An 18,973-nucleotide genomic window follows, 5' to 3' on the forward strand; every position below is an offset into this window, starting at 1 on the left:
ACACACACACACACACACACACACACACACACACACCATTTGTATCCCTCCTATTAGAAAGAAACAGTACCCAGAGCTAAAGAAAATTACTGATATCGCTCTCACTCTTTCACTCACACACACACACACGCACGCACACATTTCTTTCTATTTGTACGCATTGTTTGTTTTTATTTCCTTCTCCTCTGATTGACTTCGCTGCTCTCTTGAATAAAACAGCGGGGACTTTCCGCTCGATCTACTTCATTAAATTTAGTCCAGAATATAAACACATCAGTAGGACTGTCGAGCCAGAACATCAGTTTCTGCTTTTAACTCGCAGCGCAGAGTGAAAGCACATTTAAGGCTCCCACCAAGTTACAAATTTAATTTTTTTTAATTTGGCGTGCTGCTTTGACTATTCGCCAATCCTCTCTTCTCAAACGTATTTCACTCAGCTGTTTACTTATCATTCAGATAATTACAATGCGGTTTCTGCTCCTTCGGGAGGTTTTTAACCGCGGCGGTGTAACAAATGGACCTGCTGATTTAAACCAATAACAACACTGAATAAAGCAGGTTCTTGTTCAAAATCAGTGTATTTAACGCAGTGCATTTATGTAAAAAAAAAAAAAACTCTAAGTGATTTTTCATGCCATGGGACCTTTAAATTTCATCCTCTAAAAAAGAGGCAGTCTTGCACACTTGAAGAGAAAACAACACTGTCAGAAATAAGGGTACAGTAGGGGTCCATTTCTGTCCCCCAAAGTACAATCTATACTAACGTACCCCATAGGGCTCATTGTTGGACCTCAAGGAACATATATGTACCTTTTTGAGGGTCAAAAGGTACATATATGTTCCCAAGCAACCCTCAAGGGTACAGTTTTTGTACCCTTGAGGGTACAGCCCCAGTGACAAGCCATTGTACCCCTAAAAGTACAATTATGTACTTCATTTTCTGAGAGTGAAGGGTCTGAAGTGTTATAAATTGTGCTTCCCGCTGACTGACTGCAGGTAGACGGAGCTCATGAATTAGTTGTTTTCCTTCACCTCCCTCTCAGTTATGGCTGAACCTGTACAAATATTTTAAAAGGGGAATCATTAACCCTCGTCACCTCCACTGGCAACCAATAGGAACGGCAACAAAAAGATTCTCCTTCTACACAAGTTATGTATTAGAATTAACATATCAAGAGAGATTTCTCTCTTCTCTAATGCTTTCAGAATGCATTTGGTTTTTTAACCATTATGTTGTGTTTACATTTCGGGAAACTATTAAACTGAAACGCAGCCAGAATCCACTACAGTTGGTAGTTGTTATGTCTGTTTGGAGCCAGTTTGTAGGGAGGAACGTTGAGATATGAGGGAGAGGGAGAGGGAGAGGGGTCAATTATCAGGGAAGGGTCTGTTACCCACCTGAACATCAAGGCTCCTTCTGATTCCTGATCCAGGTTTTAGTAGAAGTTCAGGGTTAAAGTCATCAGAAGGCTGCTGGGTTCACCTGTGGAATACAAAGTGATATATACATTTATTCCATTTAGATTATATTAGATGATACTTTATTCATCCCGCAGCGGGTGAATTCCCTTCTTACAGCAGCAAGTATTTTTACAATAAAAGCAAAACAAACAAACAAGTAAACACACAAACAAACAGGCAAACAACAGCCAATGAGCAGAAGGTAGACTGAAGTAAAGTGGCGTCAAATAAAGGTTTTGTAAAGTAAAGTGCAGTTGCCATAGTACAAGAAAACAACAATGCAGTGTAAGTAAGTGATGTTAAAATAAATTTAATATGTTATGAATATGTATATATTTCTTATTGAGTGTTTTGTTGTTGCTTGATTTAAGGCTTTAATAAATGTTTTCTGCTGCTCACCCTGCAGTCTCTGTCTCAGCGTTACCAGAAGCAGATCTCGTCGGCAGTCAGAGGTGAGAAAACTTAAAGACACGGACCTAAGACTTTATGTATGTAGAAGATTTAAAAAAAAAATTAAATTAGAGGACCGGGAACTTACTTGTGCAGATAAAATACTTACATTACTTTCAAAAACTTGAATGCGGTGATTTGTTAACACAGGTGTGTTAATTGTAGGGTTAATTCTTTCTTTTCTCCCATGTTAGATGAAGTGTCGCGGGTGCTGCCCTCGCTTGTGATGGCCGACAGGGCTTCACCCCGCCCCAAAGTCGCAGCCCATGTCACCGGCAGCTTTGTGCCCCAGCTGGAGCGCGAGGGAGGAGGTGAGTCCTGCACACAGTGGTGTCTGAAAGTAAAACCAAAACAAATCTAGTTTGATTTAAAATGAACTAGTTATTGATTGGAACAACAGTCTGAATTAATTTGCTTAAGGGTGTCATGTATAGGAACACAGTGCCTTTTTTAAATTTAGCCATTTAATTCTGTCTGAGTTAACTAATTAAGGCCCACAGACTGAAACGTCGCATCTAAGTCAAAGTGTCTGCAAGGGACTGACGTGCTGCATATTTTTGCAGTAAAAGATACATCTTATCTGTTTTTATTTTATTATAGGCTCAGCTCACTTAGAACCTCGACCTAGGTGGTACTAAAAAAAAAGTACCAGGTACCATCGACTAATTTTACTCATGGAAAACAAAATGGCGAGCCGTACCATGCAGTGGAAATGCGGCATACGTGACATTTTAAACGTCTTACTCTCTTATAATTAAAGTGACTTACAAATGTCATAATTCTTACTTAGAAGCTCATAATTTTGGCTTACAAGGAGTATTTTAAATGTTATCCAGTCCTAATTTTTCATCAATTTTTACAATTTTTACTTACTCTGTTACAACCGTAACCTACAAAAGTCACAACTTTAACGATATTCATGTCAAGGCCTGCAAACTATCTAAGGCTAGAAGTCCTACATACACTGCATCCGTTCACTTTGGTTTGAATCACTGCATTTTATTTTAAATGAAACCATGCCTGTATGCATCATCACCCTAATATATCATCACCATGTTTCTTTTCTCGGTGGGAACTGGCTTTTAGAACAACTCCTCACCTTCTAGCTCGTGATGTTTCTCTGGTTGCTTGTTTTCTGCAGCTCCGGTCTCCGCTGGCCGTCGGGTTCAGGGCCAGAAGATCTCATGGTGGGAGGGGCAGAAGGGGCTGGCCTTCCTCCAGGACGTCCAGCTGGTGGATGGGGAGCTGGTGGTGCCGCAGCCCGGCCTCTACTACATCTACGCCCAGACGTACTTCAGACACACCCACTCCCTGGAGGAGGAGGGCGAGGACGGCGAGGAGGCGCAGGACAGGGGCAGACCCCTGCTACAGTACGTCTACAAAAAGGTAAGAAGGGGGTCACCGTAAGACTTCACTGTGTCTGTGTTTTTAATTACTGGGCTTGACTTGGATTTGACTCAGCTGCCAGTTTTTTGGAATCACCTAATAAATATTTGTTTTGTGTACTGTTTTGTGCAGAGACAGACAGGAAACACTGGGAGACAGCGAGGGGACTTGCATGTAACCAAAGGTCTCTAGCCAGAGTTAGACAAGCGAAGTTGTGTTTACACGGAGTGTCATTTGACCGTGTGCAAATTAAATTTTAATCTTTTTGCTGCACCGAGCACGGCAGACTGGTGATTCCCAGCCGAGGAGTCACTTCAGACGCTGGTCTGACTAATCAGACCAATGTGAATCCAGACAGTGAGTGTGTATTGCATAACAGCGTGGCACACATCCAACAAAACATCCAACTTTCTGCTTTGTCATATGAAGCAGGGACAGTGCTTTGCTGTTACACAAACTCCCGGGCAGTTCAGTGTTATCTTGTGGCAGCAATAGAGGCAGCGTCGTTTCCTGTTTGCTGTTTCCTGTACGGGACTCTCACACCACCTCCAAACACACGGACGTGTCTGGTCACCGGTTACACATCATCTGTCCCATGGAAATAAAAGGCCTAAAATGCCACAAAAAAATCTTTAAAAAGAAAACTATTCAAGTGCTGGTTCCATAGTGTCAGAATTTTGTCATTTCACAAGGGTTGGGAAAATTGTCAGAATAGGACAGCATGTGACAGTACTCTGATGCAATGGAAAAAACTTTCAGATTGATAGCACTCTAGCCCAATGGGTTAGGGGGGGGACTGATCATATATCAAGGGGGGCCTGTGCCACCCCCCCACCCCCCGGACCTGATTGATCTGACCCACCAGCGCGGCATGAACGCCCCACTCCAGCCACCACATAACAAACCTCTTCCCCCTCCCGCCAGGTGAGCTCCTACCCGGTTCCCATCCTGCTGATGAAGACGAGCCGAACCTCCTGCTGGTCCCGGGGCTCCCAGTTTTCTCTGCACTCGGCCCACCAGGGCGGTCTGTTCCCGCTCAGCAACGGCGACCGCCTGTTCGTCACGGTGACCAACGCCTCTGCTGTGGACATGGACGAGAAGAGCAGCTTCTTTGGGGCGTTTCTCATCAGCTAGACGATCACCTGCAGGACTCGGGCTCGACCATCACGCTGTTAATGGTTGAGATGGAGGCCTCGCTCTCGTAAAACCTCTAGACTTCTCCTACTGATGAAAAACTGAAACAGCAAGTCACAGGGATGGCGGTCTTTCTGTTTTTCAGGATCGCCAATCGAACAAAATGTTGACGCTGGTTTCATGGGTGGAGAAGAGACTTGTGGTTTGGGGCTGTTTGTGAGTGAGAGCTAATCAATCCGTGTATTAAAGCAAATGGGGCTGGATTCGATAGATTAAAGTTTCTGTTGTATGAATGTTTCTTTGAGGCAGACTTCTACGTTTTTAAGTGTGCAGACCAGCAGATTTTCTCAGCTAAGTTGCCTGGGTGATCTTGAACAGCTAAGAAAAAAACCTTAGACAAAACATGCAAAACTATAATGACTGTTTCATGCTTTGGTTCTGGTGAGCTATGTTGTGAGACGACATTCTGCACAACCAGGTTGAATTAAGATGTGATTTTCCCGGGTGTATTCTCGCCCTTTTCCTTGCCTGTCCTGTTCATGGGATTTTTTCTGGCTTTTTTCAACAGGGAATCCTTAAAGCAGTTAGCCTATGTGCAGAAAATGCAAAATAACCTTAAGTTCTAGCGACTATCAAGCTATGTTGGAGTTCAATATGGATTAATGGGTTTCCAAATAATTTACTTGATGATGATGATAATCAGAACAGAATTTGCCACAGTAGGTTACACCTATGTGGAATTTGCTTTGATAAATGGTGCATACATTCTGGGCCCTGTAGAAAGGCATTTTCTAAAGGCCCCTCTCTGCATCCACAGCTGTTCATTCTAGTTTACTTTTGGGCCCTCCTCACATGAGGGCCCTGGGTAGTCCATCTCCACCCCCACCCCCACCCCAGCATACATCAAACATTTAACATTAGAAAAAAATAAACAAATACAGAAACACAGATTTCGGTTTCCCTACAGTGTGGAATATCTAGTGATGATCTACCAAAGCTAGACTGCATTTTCAAATTTTAAGTTTTGGTTTAATTACAAAGAACTTTGCATAATTGCCTCAGAACTCAACCATCATGAACCCGTCTTTAACAGATCGCAGATTCTGCACAGGGAGAATTGTTCTTTCCCCATTATAGAAAGAAAATTCCTGAAAACTGGAGTCTGCCTCTAAGAATTTAGTCTTATCAGCTGGACATCAGCGATGATCTGAGTCCCTGGATGCGTGTTTGTGTATAGATGTAAATATTGTGCGTTATTTTTGTTTTTTTCTGGGTCTGTACCTCTCAATGAACTCTTCATCTTAATTTTCTCTCAGCCAGATGACGAACTTCTGAGACCATTTACCGATCATGGGTAACATTACAAGCCTTTCAGACAGCTGACAGCTATGTTGCAAAGATTTAAAGAGGTAAAACTGCCACCTTTTCCTTCACGAGTTTTAACTCATTTAAAAAAACTGCTCCTCACAAATCAGTCTTTTGGATTTGATTTTGTTGGCAGCAGCAGCCCAGTCTCTCGCTGTGCTGTTGGCTCCTTCATCTTCATCGTTCTCCAAATGGTGCATTGAAAGCTTCCCAAGCGGTTGGTATTCTCCGGCTTTCTTGTCATGTTGGATAAGCTGCAGACCTGGAAAACAATCAGGCCACATCAGCAGAACCAAACAGCAGAAATGTGAGATTTTGATTATTTTTAAATGTCTTACACCGGTTGTGATGAACAGTGCCGCAAATCCTGCACGTAAACCAAAATGATCTTTTATATGTGACTAAAGGAGAGCTGGATGAATCAGTGAATATAACTGGTTGAGCTTGAAGCTTCATTCAGGAAATAGTTGGATTAAACGTTCTTAACTTAAAGGGATAGCTCGGCTGTTCTGAGGTGGGGAACATAAGAGGACACTGAGGATGGTTACATCCATCTCCTGACATGAGATGATGTTAACCGTTGATGGCTCTTATTTTACTCGAGGTCGTAGATGAAGTAACTCTTATTCACAAACAATCTCTTTACATTATATCAAACAAGTTTCTCAGCTGAGTCCAGTTTTCAAGGAAATGTAGATGTTTAAATGTCCATTTAACAAGGCATCTATTGGATCTTTTCAAGTGTGTTTGTATGAGCTACTTCTCCATAGCCAGTGTAGACAGTTGGGAGAAGCCGACAGGAGTACCGACACGGACAATAAGCATGTCCTGCTGTGGACGGGGGGGGGAACCTAAAAGAAATCTATATTTAGAAAACTCTTTACCTTGCCGTCAGATAAGCCGTTATCTCTGCTTTCTTCAAAGCCACCAGGCTCCTTTGACTCATTTAACCTCTCAGAACACGGGAGTGACTTCTGTACCGCTGCCTCCATCGGTTAGTTTATATATGTTTTATTGTTTAATTTTGGTGTTTTAAACGGGTTAGTTCAGTTTCAGATCTGAGCAAGCGTCAATGGCAAATGAAAGCCATGAGATGTGGCTGAAAGCTCCAGAAGACATCAAGTGTCAAACCACTAATGGCAAGAGTGAGAATAAGCCCTCAATTAAATTCACTGATTCATCACACTCTAGTCTCACTTCCAATAAAGTTCTCCTTGAAAGCAGCGTTCAATGTAGCACTTATGTAAATATGACATTACAAGACCTTTTTAAACTCTTCTTTTTGTATAGACTTTTTTGCTTTTTTCAAATGTTGGTAATCACAAAATAATTGCAGAGACAAATCTATACTCCAGGACCAAACATGAAGTAAAATGGTAGTTTAAAGTTGAAATGAACAAGGACTCATTTGTGCTTCTTAAAATGAATGTACAGACTTTAAATCAGTGGTTTTGAGTTGACTAACTGTGAGGTGGATGTTAAAAGAGCCGTCCACATTTTAGCTTGTGAAACAATAACCTGAGACACAGAATACCTTATGGAAAAACTGGGAACATCCACCTGCAGTCAGTCTTCTACGTCAGCTGGACCTCAAACACCTGAAAGGCATCAAAACAACAAGAGAAACTGTACTCTGGTCAGGTTGTAGACAATGACACTAAATTTGTACTGTTTGCCAGAGCGATCAAAACTAAATGTGAATGTAAATAAGCAGGTGGTTTTGTCTGTAAATATGTGAAATAAAGACACTGCAAGAGGTTCAAACCTTTGACTTCACCAAAAATCTTGAATTCATCGGGGTATGTGAGGTTGTTTCCAGCTTTCTAATTTCCAGTCTGTGGATCAGTCACGCACAAAACACAGTATTACTTCAAGTGGATACTTGGTTAGTATTTGTAGTTACAGTATGCTCATATACAGTGTATATATATATAAAAATTCTACCACATTTCTGTATCCACCAAGTTATATTATTTTGTAAAAACTTTTACATAAAAAAAAAGTGTTTGTATAATCAGCGTCGATGGTTAATACATTGCATGAAAGGAAACCCTAAACGACCTCAAACACGCTGATGAACGCAGGAAAACAGCTGCTGAAAGGACCTTTCTCACAGCAGACGTTTTGATTGGTCGTAGTAGGAACAGCACAGCTGAAAGTGATAACCTTAACGATGGCTCAACTCCGTCAAGTGTCCCAGGGAGCTATTTCAGTGAGTCAGCATGCACAACAGCAGGGCCTCTTCTAAGTGGATGCAGCCATCCGTCGTTAATGGGTTTTGATCACACCTGTTCATTTCCCACTACGACATGTCAACATGTCTGCCGTGAAAAAGGTCTATAAAGCAGGATTTAAGAGTTGTGCAACATATTTTTGTGAAATCAGGATGTCAAAGCATGGGGACATCTGTCAGTAAAAAGCTGGCTTGTTAAAATTCAGATAACAAAAGGCTGGAGATCAGTCAGTTTCTTTCTTGGTCTGAAAAGCTTTAAAACAAACATTTTTAAGACTGTTCTGCCGACTGCTGGTGCGTACTGAATTAAAACATGCAACATGCCCTCTAGTGTTTATCTGAAGCCGAGCAGGCACAACCAGCGCTGCAGACGAGGCTTCAGACTGCAGCAGGAGGGACACAAATAATCACACAAGACTTTTGTAAGTTTTTGATTTCTTTCTTTTTTGTGGAAATATGTTACAGTTATATTACAGGTATTTAAATGCCCCCGATGGATAACAAACAAAATGTTTGGAGACTAACACTAAGAAGGAGACAGCAACTCAAGCGAGACAGAAACAGTCCAGACTGGATCGACACTCGACAGGCAGAGTGGGCGAAACCGACGCCCGACCCGTGACCTACGTTAGCAGACGTCCAATAAATACTGCAAATGCTGTCAACGCAACTTATTAAACACAAAAAAACAGAACAAAAGACAAGGAAAACAGGTGTGCTCTCCTTCTAGTGTCCTTTGTGGTATTTAGCAGCATGTGTGTAGCTTCCAGAAACCAAAAACTTGTGACAAAAAAAATGTGCAGGGCCTGCAATCAACCAGAGTTTTAAACGCAAGAGAGAACAGATCAGAAATATGGTTTTAAACTGTGTGGCCAGTGTAGAAAAGTGAAAAAGTGCTTAATACAAGAACACACAAATGATTAAACAGGTTAACGCGCATCCTCGACACAACAAGGGACACAAGTTTTGTCCTCCACCAGCCACAATGGTTGGTTCACTTCAAAATTCAACATGTTATCAGTTTTATATACTTTTTTTTTTTAGTATAAAATAACATCTTAGAACAATGTTTGGGTGTCTGACAGTGGCTCACAGAGTATAAACATTCAACAGACAAAACTGAAACTTACATTTGGCTGGTGGTGTTAAAATCACTCCCCGCTTCTTACAGCGTAAGATATCAAAAATGTTATCGTGGTAGATGTTTTTTTAACTTATAGCGGTTATCTTCAGGTTGTGTTCTTCTTCTTCTTCTTCTTCATGGGTCTTTGTTTTTTTATCTAGAGGTCGAGAGGAGAACTCACAAAATACAATCTACCTATTAACCTGTGAAAACCTCCTGGTTGACTGCAGGTCTGCCCCTGCACCATCTTCCATTGGTCTTTAATGTAACTTATAAAATATATCATAAAATGTCTTCTTTAATGGAAACTGATACGTCCATGTACAAAAAGTTCTTTCTTTTATATAAATTACACCAGTCTCTGATGATGATCTCTTCGTTCCTGCTAAGGTTCATCCACACACGCACACACACACGCACGCACGCAATCAACACTCCCAACTTAGCTACACAACATGCTCTACACTTTACCCATAGTAGAGAAGAAAACCCCCCGAAAAACTATCCCCCACTGAAAGGAAATCTCTGCACATACAGTAACGCTACATCGCCTCTTTCTCCTCCTCTTCCACACTGTATCTGTATGCAAGACCACAAGCATGGTGCAGTTCCGGGCGATGGACGGAGGGCAGCTCCCCCAGCTTCCGCCGGTGACCCTCGCTATCGCCTGTCACTGTAGCTGCCTTGTTCTGGCTCCGACACCGCAGGTCGCCCTGGCACGCCGAGCTGGATGACGCCCAGCTGGCGGGCGGGGAATGTGCGCAACGACTGACCAGAGTGGAGACGAGACCTCAGCAGTCAAACCGCATCTCCAGTGAATCGTCGAAGCCCCTGTTGTCGTGCCCCGCCCCCGATAAGAAGGTGGCTGTGACGGGTGCCCCTGTGGCCGTGGTGACGTTGAGGACGGTGTTGGGGGAGCTGGTGGCCGGGCTACGGAGGGCCGCCGCGGTGATACTGGTGAGGTTGATGCCGAGCGTGAGCCGAGTCTGTTCCAGAGCTTTCTCTGGCACGGCGAAGGCCTCCAGCTTCTTCTCTCCGTTGGCCATGTAGGAGTTCTGGCAGCCGCGGCAGATACAGTCCAGACACGCCTAAGAAAAACAACCATAATTAATAACATAACAATATGATGGAACAAATAATGACAACATAACAGTTCCCCCAGAGGCTGTCCTGCAACAAAAAAGGTTTTATCATTAAAAAAAATGAACCGTCAAATTCAATTAAACCAATATGAAACAGAAAAGCTGCTCATAATTAAGTTTAAAACCTCTGCCGTCCTGTGAACAATCAGTAAACATCTGCTGATAAGGATCGTGTGATTGCCGTTTTAAGGATTGCGGTCCTTGAGTTCAAATCATTTTGTCAAAGGAAAGTTAAAATGACACCAAAACACCAAAAAGTGTGTTTCACTAAGACACACTTTTGAACTTGTGTAACTTGTCTGTGTAGTCTAGCTATGAAAACGATACTGCGATACAATAATTTTGTTTATTCATAATACATTTATCATAAGCTGCAGCGGTGTCCAGACGGGCCTTGTTCATTGACCTTTTAAACTACTTTCACCACATAAAACAAGGCATTACTGCAGGTTTTATTTAAATATTTAGCCGCAAAACTGCAAAGTAGTCTAGCTCAAACAAGCCAGTAAATATGTATTTTTTCAGAATATTTCATACAGGCCTGTACAGCTTATTGCTTTACTGTTTGCTAAGAAAATGCATATTCATATATTTTGTAAGATCATTCAAATATATCCAAATGATAGTTATTCCTTGTGTCATTCTTAGCTGGAAAGGGTGTGTGTGTGTGTGTGTGTGTGTGTGTGTGTTAGGTTGCCATGAAAAGAGTGCTGTGGTTGTAAATAGTAAACCCCGCCCACTCTGCCGACAAATTTGATTTCTTCCTGCAGCTCGGTCAGGAAACCTGCACGTTTAATACTCCTGCTTCAGTTCACAATTTTGCGAGAACCAATCACAAACTGGCACGCTATTGGCGGGTTTAACACAATGACGATAGAGAAGCGACCAAGCAGCTCCTTGTTTGCATTCAACATAGCGACCACCCAACGCTACCAAAGAGCAACAACCTGCTGTCACTTCTACGTCACCCGGATCATTGGTCTGATTGGTTGAAGGACTGTCCAGTTGCGTTGAGAGCAATTTGAACTACGCCCGTTGGTTGTTCCTATTGTGCATTACAGAAAATACAGAGCAGACTCCCCAGACCAACACTCAATCTCAAATCTATTGAGTTGGGCTTGTTCTGGTGATAGCCAGACTACTAAATAGAGGTCTGACTTCTCTCTTTATGACTGTGTCCACAATAATTCACCCCCTGGCATGACTCCCACTGAGGCAAATTAAATTAGGTAAAATTTAACTACAGTGCAATAAAAACAAACACAAGCAATCAGTTAACTGTGATGAGCCCCCAGGTTAATATATATGATGTTATTAAGAGAGATAGATTTCCAAACATTGGTGGTTCTGGCTGTGGCAGCAGCATCACTAACACAGCCCACAATGGGATGGGTTTGTTTAATTAGAAAGGGGGCTGGGCGCAGCGTCAGCATTGTTCTCACCTTGCGGTTGGAGTAGCAGGGGCAGCGTTGCCCCCTACAGGTCAACACAGAGGGGTTCTGGGTGGCCCGACCACACTTGCAGCCCTTTTTCTCTACAGGTTTTTTATACAGTGGCTTTGAGGGGCTGGGTGGGTGTGTCAGGGGGTGAGCGTGGGGGTGTGGGGGCACTCTGTCACGGGGTTGTGTGCGCGGCTTGGGGGTCCCTTGCCTGGCTTTGGTGTAAGCCTTCTTTGGGCCCCCGTGGTGCTCCACAGTCTTCTTCAGCCCCTTGTTGGTGATGAGCACAGTCTTGCCCACTTTGGGGGGACCACCGTTTGGCACTGGCGCCAGGTGTGGGTGGGACGTGGCTGCAGGGAACTTAGGCTCCTGGTTGGTGGTGGTACCGGGGTTAGGGTGATGGGGGGAGCTCTTGGCACCGAGGGGAGACCTGCGTAAAAGGCTGGAGATGGAGAGGGGCTGCACCTTCTCGCTGTCGCTTTCTGAGCGGGAGCGCTTACGGTGGTACCGAGGGGCAACATGGGGGGTGACTGTGGAGGGCTGAGGAGGAGGCTGCAGTGAGGGCTGCGGGTGAGGTTGGAGGGGCCGAGGGCTGTTTCCTTGGGGGAGGGAGGGGATGAAGTGGGAGGAGTCAGAGCCAGGACAGTGAGGCCCGTTGAGGCTGGACTGTGGTTTAGAGGTGGGGCAGTCCTGCTGGGGGGAGGGATCAGGGTCAGTGTCCGTCTCCAGAGACCTGAGTACCTCCTCGACACTCAACAACAACGGCCCCCCGCCGTGTTTCAGGTCATCTCCCAAAGTGCTGATGTCACAGAGCCCCGCCTCCCCCGTGAGGCTCATGCAGACTGGGATCTCCTCCGAAAAGCTCTCCTGCTTCGCAACACCTCCACCTGTTTCTATGGTGATGGACTGCAGAGAATCTGAACTGAGCAGACCGTTACAATCGTGCAGCCCGTTCACACCGACGGGGCTCGGCTCCTCCACCTTGAGCTCCTTGGTAGGTAGAGCTTCGCCAGGCTGGACCCCGTCGTCGGAGGCCGTCTGTGACAGGCCGGCCGAATCTGAGACGTCCTCGGCTTCTGGCTCAGTCTCCGCCAACCTGAGGCCCTCGTTGAGGATGGCCTGGAGGTCCGGCGAGTCGCTGGCGGCGCTGGCTATGTGCGGAGCAAGCGGCGACTGCGTGATGTAGAGACAGAGCTTCCTGTAACAGTGGACAAGCAAGGAGAGCTGCCTGTTTTCCTCAAAGCGGGAATAGTCCTTACACCAACTACAGGACGGCTTCAGCTGCATCCTCTGACCCCTACAGCCTCGACAGACATAATGCTGACAGGATGAGTCGGTGGGAGCGATGGGGTCCTGCAGCAGGTTGCCTGAAGAAAAGGAGAAAATGCTAATTTAGAAATCAGTACAGTACACACGTCACAGGAACAATGCAGAACTGCTCACACGGATGATTAATCCGGACTTTCACATAAACCTGATAGGGCAATGCAGCTAAGGCAACACTGATCTAACCAGCAAATATGGCACTTAATGATGTAAATGTAAACACAAAACCATCATCTGATTAATTATGATTAATGTTACTGATTTATAAACAACTGCTTCCTCGTTTACTGTGTTTGACAGCTTCCTATCCTGATGTGTATTTGTAAACCTGAGCGGTGCCTGGCAACTTGCCAGACTGGATGACAACCGCTCTTTGAGAGGAGCTTCCTTAGCAACGCTGGTCGCTAGGTAGTGCAGCTGCAGATAGGGGGGGGAAAAAGGATGAAGGTCCATTCATGAGAAACAACCAACCTTACACACTCTGCACTGCCTGTCTGAGAATTCCCACATAACTAACGTATTGACGGCTTTCATATTGATTGAGTTACACAGCGGATGAGATTATTTGAGTGGAATAAAAGATGCTTTTCTCAATACTTTGGGATCAAAGCAACACAAATATCTCCTTTACCCCAGGAGATATTCCCTGTATAACCACTCAAAAGTGGTTAAGGAATAGTTGCTGCATTATGTATGAGCAGTGAAAAGCATGCATTAAATATACCAACAAAATAAAATCTAAGGTTTATTTACAACCTGACACAAGCAGACTAACAGCAGAAACGCTCCCTTGCTTGAATTACAGCCTGCTTTTATTTTGAAAACCACTTAGATCTGACGTGTAGTTGTGTATTTAGGGATGGGGAAAATATCCCTCCCCTGCATAATATCCAGTGTTATTCAACAAAAACGCCCCGATGCTGCCAAATAGCACACAGAGGGGGGTGTGTCATAATGGGTGTAGCTGAGAATGATGATGCGTTCATTGCGCTTCGGAAAAGACACTTTCAAATTTCATAAACACGCCTCGATATTTATTTAAGCGAGTCTGCCACGAATCTTAGTTTTTACTACAAGTCATTTCTGAACAGGGGTGAAGGAAGTGTACATATCTTTAATTTATGAATAAACATAGAGAAGTATTAATCATATTTTAAGCCACTTCTCAAAACCAATCCTTTAGGGTTTTATGTCCATTCTGTTTATTTCTTAATGTCACTATTTATATGGATATTGGACTGATCATCTATAATTGTGCCAAATATTTTAAAGTTGTTTTTTTAGACTATATTGAAATAATGCAATGCATAAAAAATAAATACATTTATTAAACAATACATTTTGGAAGGTGAGTAATAGATAAAGTGCTTAATAACTATGGTTACAACATAAATGCAGTAAAGAAAAATGTGCAATCGGCTATAGCCCTTTAAAATGTAAATATTTAAGTTCTTGTTTACTTCCCGTTTGTAGTGCCGCCGATTCCGATATTTCTGACTGTCCTTGAAAGCAACGTTATTTAAAGGTTTGCTCCCACAGCTGACAACACAGCACGTTACCGAAAACCTCTTCCAAAACACTCCTTTACTGAAGTATATTATCACAAAAAAACATAAAAAATATATATATATATATCCGCACACACTTACTGCAGACCAAGCAGGACAGGGACTGGCGGAAAAACGGTAGCAGCTTGCAAAGCTCCGCGACGGCCCGGGGGTCTCGGGGGTCGCACTGCAGCACCGAACGGCTCGCGGACACGTATAGAGAAGTCGCATTCACCGGGTTCATCTCAGCAGCCTGAGCCCGGGGCTCCAGTCCGGTCCGGTCCGGTCCGTTTCGATGTATTAATGCGATAAAACACCAAATCCACGCGACAACACAGACAAACTAACCGATCGAGGCCACGGTAGACGAGGAAGTGCCGTTATCTGTCCGCTTAAAATCACTGGTTTTGTCAATGGAGTCTGGTGGCTTTGCAGAGAGCATAGGGGGGTTTAAGGGCTTCAGTTCCCCGTCGATAAATCCCACATATAGAGCAGTCTGCGCAGGGCGCAATCGAGGTTACTCATCCCAAATCACATCCAATCCATCCTCGGTGTGATGTCCCAGCTCTGAGAGCACTGCTGCTTTTGGGAAGATTACAAGTGCACGCGCAAGCAGGCCGGGCATGCATATATAAACAATCGGTTCATCCAAGTCGGTTCGGCTGGTTTCCATACAGTCCGTGAGTTATGGTTACACAGAGCATAGTCCTGCGCCCATTCTTCCGTCAGTGGCCTTTTTTTTTTTATAACGTTTCTTGCAGCTTGGTTAGCAAGCAGCAACAACTCCCAAATAATTCAAACGGGGACTTTCGTGACAAAGTGCTCCGGTTCGCAGTGGTTTCTCCTCGATAAATCCATAGTCCACATGCACACTCGTCCCGGGTCTTCACCGCGGTCCAAAGCTGGTGCAACACAATGCATTTAGTATCTCAGACAGAGACTTCCGTGGCTCCGTTTTGGCTGGGCAGTGCAGCCCCAGCAGGCTCGTTATGGTTGTGTTATTGTTCGAGGAGATTCAAGGCGGCTCGAAAACAAGACAGGCCGCCCCGGCATCAAATGGTCCTCTTGGGGGACAAATCCCGAGACCAGGGCGCCGATATGGAGGGAACAGGCGATGGAGAGGTTGTGGTTATCAAACCAAAAATAATTTCACAGCTCCGATGCTTTTGTGGGTGTATAGACGAAACAAACCACGGGAAGCACCGGGCTCTGGTGAACGTGCTAGCCGCCTGAGCTGCACCGAGAAGCCGGCTACAAAAGCAGGCCGCTTCCCCTCTTCTCGGATTAGCGGGAGTCTCTCGTTCTCGTCTCGGTGGGAATGTAGCAGGAAAACCGAGGGTTTAGCCGATAGTGTGTGCTCCTGCAGCTTTTGGTGCACTCCCGGAGTGTCAGTGAAGAAAGAAAGTGAATTAAATCCTTATTTGTGTGTCTTGCTATCGTTAGCCGCGCAGTATTCCTCATTACCTCCTGTCGCTTTTCCACACACACAAACAAGGGGGCGCTGTTTCTCAGATCTCGCGAGAACACACTCAAAGCGGTTAATTTAAAAGCAATTGTATTGAGATCCATTCCTATAGATATCGATGAAATGGAAATGTTTTACTTTTAAGTCAGAGATGTATTTACCTTTATTTTAAAATATAAAATTTAACTCTAACACTAATGTCTACATCCTGTGTGTTTTGTTATTAACTGTGTTAGTCAGTCAAATAATTAGCTGTATTTTAAAATATCTAATGTATAAGATAATTGATTAGTTTTTAATGGGTGCTTTAAAAAAACACTCATGTTAAATTGCGATCCCTTAGAGCTGTTTATCAGAGAAGAAACAATCAAAGGGAGAAAATACGTATACTTAATACTTTATCAAGTCAAGTCAGCTTTATTTTGAATTTATTTACATATACTAGCCATGCAAAGGAATCAAAAGTTTGTTTCTCACCATCTTCGCAGTGAAGAAGAAAAAATGCCCAACAGATAAGACCTATCACAAGAGTAAAAAAAAGAAAAGTGCTCAACACTAAAACAATAAACAGGCAACAACATCACAAACCTAAAAACACAAGAATGCAACGAGCGTTTTGATGACGGAGCGAGTTCCGTCTCCTGAACGCCGGGTGGGTGAATCTGGTGTCTAGTGTGGGGGAGCGGCACTGGGGTTTCTACACCTACCCCCAGAGGGCAGGAGGCTGTTTCACAATGACTTTCCATTAAGAAACACTAGCTCACACACATTTCTGACTAATAGTAATATATTGTGTAAGTCATTGTTCTTACTGAAATAATGACTTACGCCGTGTCAGATACAGTTCAAAGTTTAATTCACACAATGTGTATTCAAAGCTAATTTATATATGTATATAATATATATATATATATATCATTTGTATATGTATACAGTTGCTCTCCGCCCCTCTTTTTTTCTCTGCACAACCTATACTTTATATCTTTGACTTTATATCTTTGAATTTTGATATTTTATATTGTTTTCTTATATTTTTTGTGTCAACGCTGTAAAAGCGATTGCTTTAATCTCGTTGCACACGTACCGTGTACTTGTGTATAATGACAATAAAGGCATTCTCTTCTAGTCTAATTCTATTTCACACTGGTTAGCGTTACACAATGGTAAATGTTTACGAGTCATGAGGCCTACATTTTGAGCTTCCCTCTCAAACATGAGGAGAAAATATTGAATCTATCGGTTACTCTCACAACTGCACAACAGTTACGATCGTTTCACAAGTCTTTCACACCAGACTGGTAAAAAACAACCATCTAAAGCAGGTATTTATTCAATAAGGCTTGCGTTCACACCGCAAGTCTTAATGCTTAATACTGATTTTTTTTTGGGCTGTTCACATGACCTTTTAAGGTGTTGCCTATATCAGATTCCAGTGTGAACTGTTTGCGGTTTTGAACTGATCCGCATGCACAAAAGAACAATAACAATGACAGACGCTGGTGCACTACAGGTAGGGACGTTATGGAGGAAGTAAGCATTTTTGCTTTTATTTTGAAATGTTTGTGTAACGGCAGAAAAACAATTAATGAGCCGGTGCTGAGGAAAAAAAAAGCTATTTTGTAATTTTAGTGGGTGGAATACAAAATTCCTTTAATTTTAAATGACTTCTATGCCTAAAAAACTGTGTATTATTTTGAATCTGCCTTAAAAAACCCAACATGTTTGATACATACAGTATGTGTGTAAACCCCCAAATTTCCAGAAATACAACGGAGGACGTTACCTTGTTTACTACTGTGTGTTAGCATGTGTTTGAAACGTGGTGCAGTTCCAAGAGGAAGACGCTGTGAGGTGCAGTGAGAACAAAGGAGGGGAAAGAGGAAGAGAGAACTCATTATCTGTGAAAATAGCTACAAACCAACACCCTTGCAAAGACATACCGACAGGAAAGTTGACACACTTTTATGATGCAAACACAAAGATACTATCAATGCGCCTGCCTCGCCCTCCTCTTCCTCTTTGTGTTGCGTTACTCTGTTCACACACACGGAGACTCGAGGCCACAGACCAGCAGAGACCTGCATAACTTAACCTCACGTTATCTACTATAATTGTTCAAATAATTAGAGATCCTATGATTTGTCAATTGTTTATTTACTCAATTGACAGAAGCAATTATACGCCAACTATTATTGTAATGAAGAAATCTTTTCAGTCAGTTCTCAGCAATAGTGGCGACTGTCTTCAGGCTTCAGCTTCTTAAATTTAAGGATTTGCTGCTTCTCTTTGTCATAAATTACAGGAAATTGAATATCTTTAGGGTTTAGAGCGTGAGTCATCACCGTGGTCTTGGAAAATTTGCGATTGTTTAAGAAAATAATCAGCTAATTAATAGTTAGTTGCAGCCCCACTTTCAATGAAAATTGAATTTTTCAAAAGTTAATACTAATTTTGTTTCATGTATTCACAGTTAAGTCTATGAAGCTACTCCGTTAAATAATCAAACCTAATTAAAGGACATAACAAGGGAATGCCTGCACTCCAAAAAATCCAGGCTCTTGATGATTTTTCTAATTAAAGTCAGTGCACAACTTCAATTGTTTATTTTAAGAGTGATGTCATGTTTATTACAGCCAACCTTTACAGACCTGAATGGGTTCTTGAATACAAACTAAAGTAATGCGAGTTAAGATCATTGTTTAAGATAATGTGATGTATCTTTGGTGACTTTTCTAAGCTCATAGCAGCACACAAATGTTAAATCTACTACAGTACACAAACATGTATTTTAATACCGTAATTTTGCTTTTTAGTTTCTGTAATGCTTCTAACAATCGTAGAACATCTTGCAGAAAACCACGCACAAAATTTGAATCCACTGTAATAGCCAACATTCAAATGA

The 18,973-nt window shown here is 43.0% G+C and overlaps 2 protein-coding genes across 3 annotated transcripts in view; one reads left to right on the forward strand and one right to left on the reverse strand.

Moving 5' to 3' along the window:
* Positions 1-18,351, forward strand: part of LOC117937525 (tumor necrosis factor ligand superfamily member 10-like) — a 21,865-nt gene extending 3,514 nt beyond the window's left edge. The window contains exons 3-8 of one of the 2 annotated variants that reach the window (XR_004655173.1): positions 1,868-1,913; positions 2,106-2,222; positions 3,053-3,297; positions 4,222-4,630; positions 15,292-15,296; positions 18,342-18,351. Coding sequence is in view for 1 of the 2 variants with exons in the window: in XM_034861549.1 (XP_034717440.1) it covers positions 1,868-1,913; positions 2,106-2,222; positions 3,053-3,297; positions 4,222-4,431 (618 nt within the window). In the remaining variant the exon portion in view is untranslated. Of the gene's footprint in view, positions 1-1,867; positions 1,914-2,105; positions 2,223-3,052; positions 3,298-4,221; positions 4,725-15,291; positions 15,297-18,341 lie in introns of those variants that run through there. The other variant, XM_034861549.1, reaches the window with a different exon arrangement.
* Positions 8,453-16,117, reverse strand: msl2b (MSL complex subunit 2b). Its single transcript, XM_034861547.1, has 3 exons — positions 14,709-16,117; positions 11,737-13,100; positions 8,453-10,240 (listed from the first exon to the last, which is right to left on the reverse strand). Exons 1-3 carry the CDS (start codon positions 14,848-14,850, stop codon positions 9,944-9,946), a joined length of 1,803 nt encoding a protein of 600 aa, XP_034717438.1. The 5' UTR covers positions 14,851-16,117; the 3' UTR covers positions 8,453-9,943.
* Positions 18,352-18,973: the final 622 nt, after the last annotated feature.

Source organism: Etheostoma cragini, chromosome 22, assembly GCF_013103735.1.
Source record: "Etheostoma cragini isolate CJK2018 chromosome 22, CSU_Ecrag_1.0, whole genome shotgun sequence".
In the NCBI taxonomy this organism is placed as follows: Eukaryota; Metazoa; Chordata; class Actinopteri; order Perciformes; family Percidae; genus Etheostoma; species Etheostoma cragini.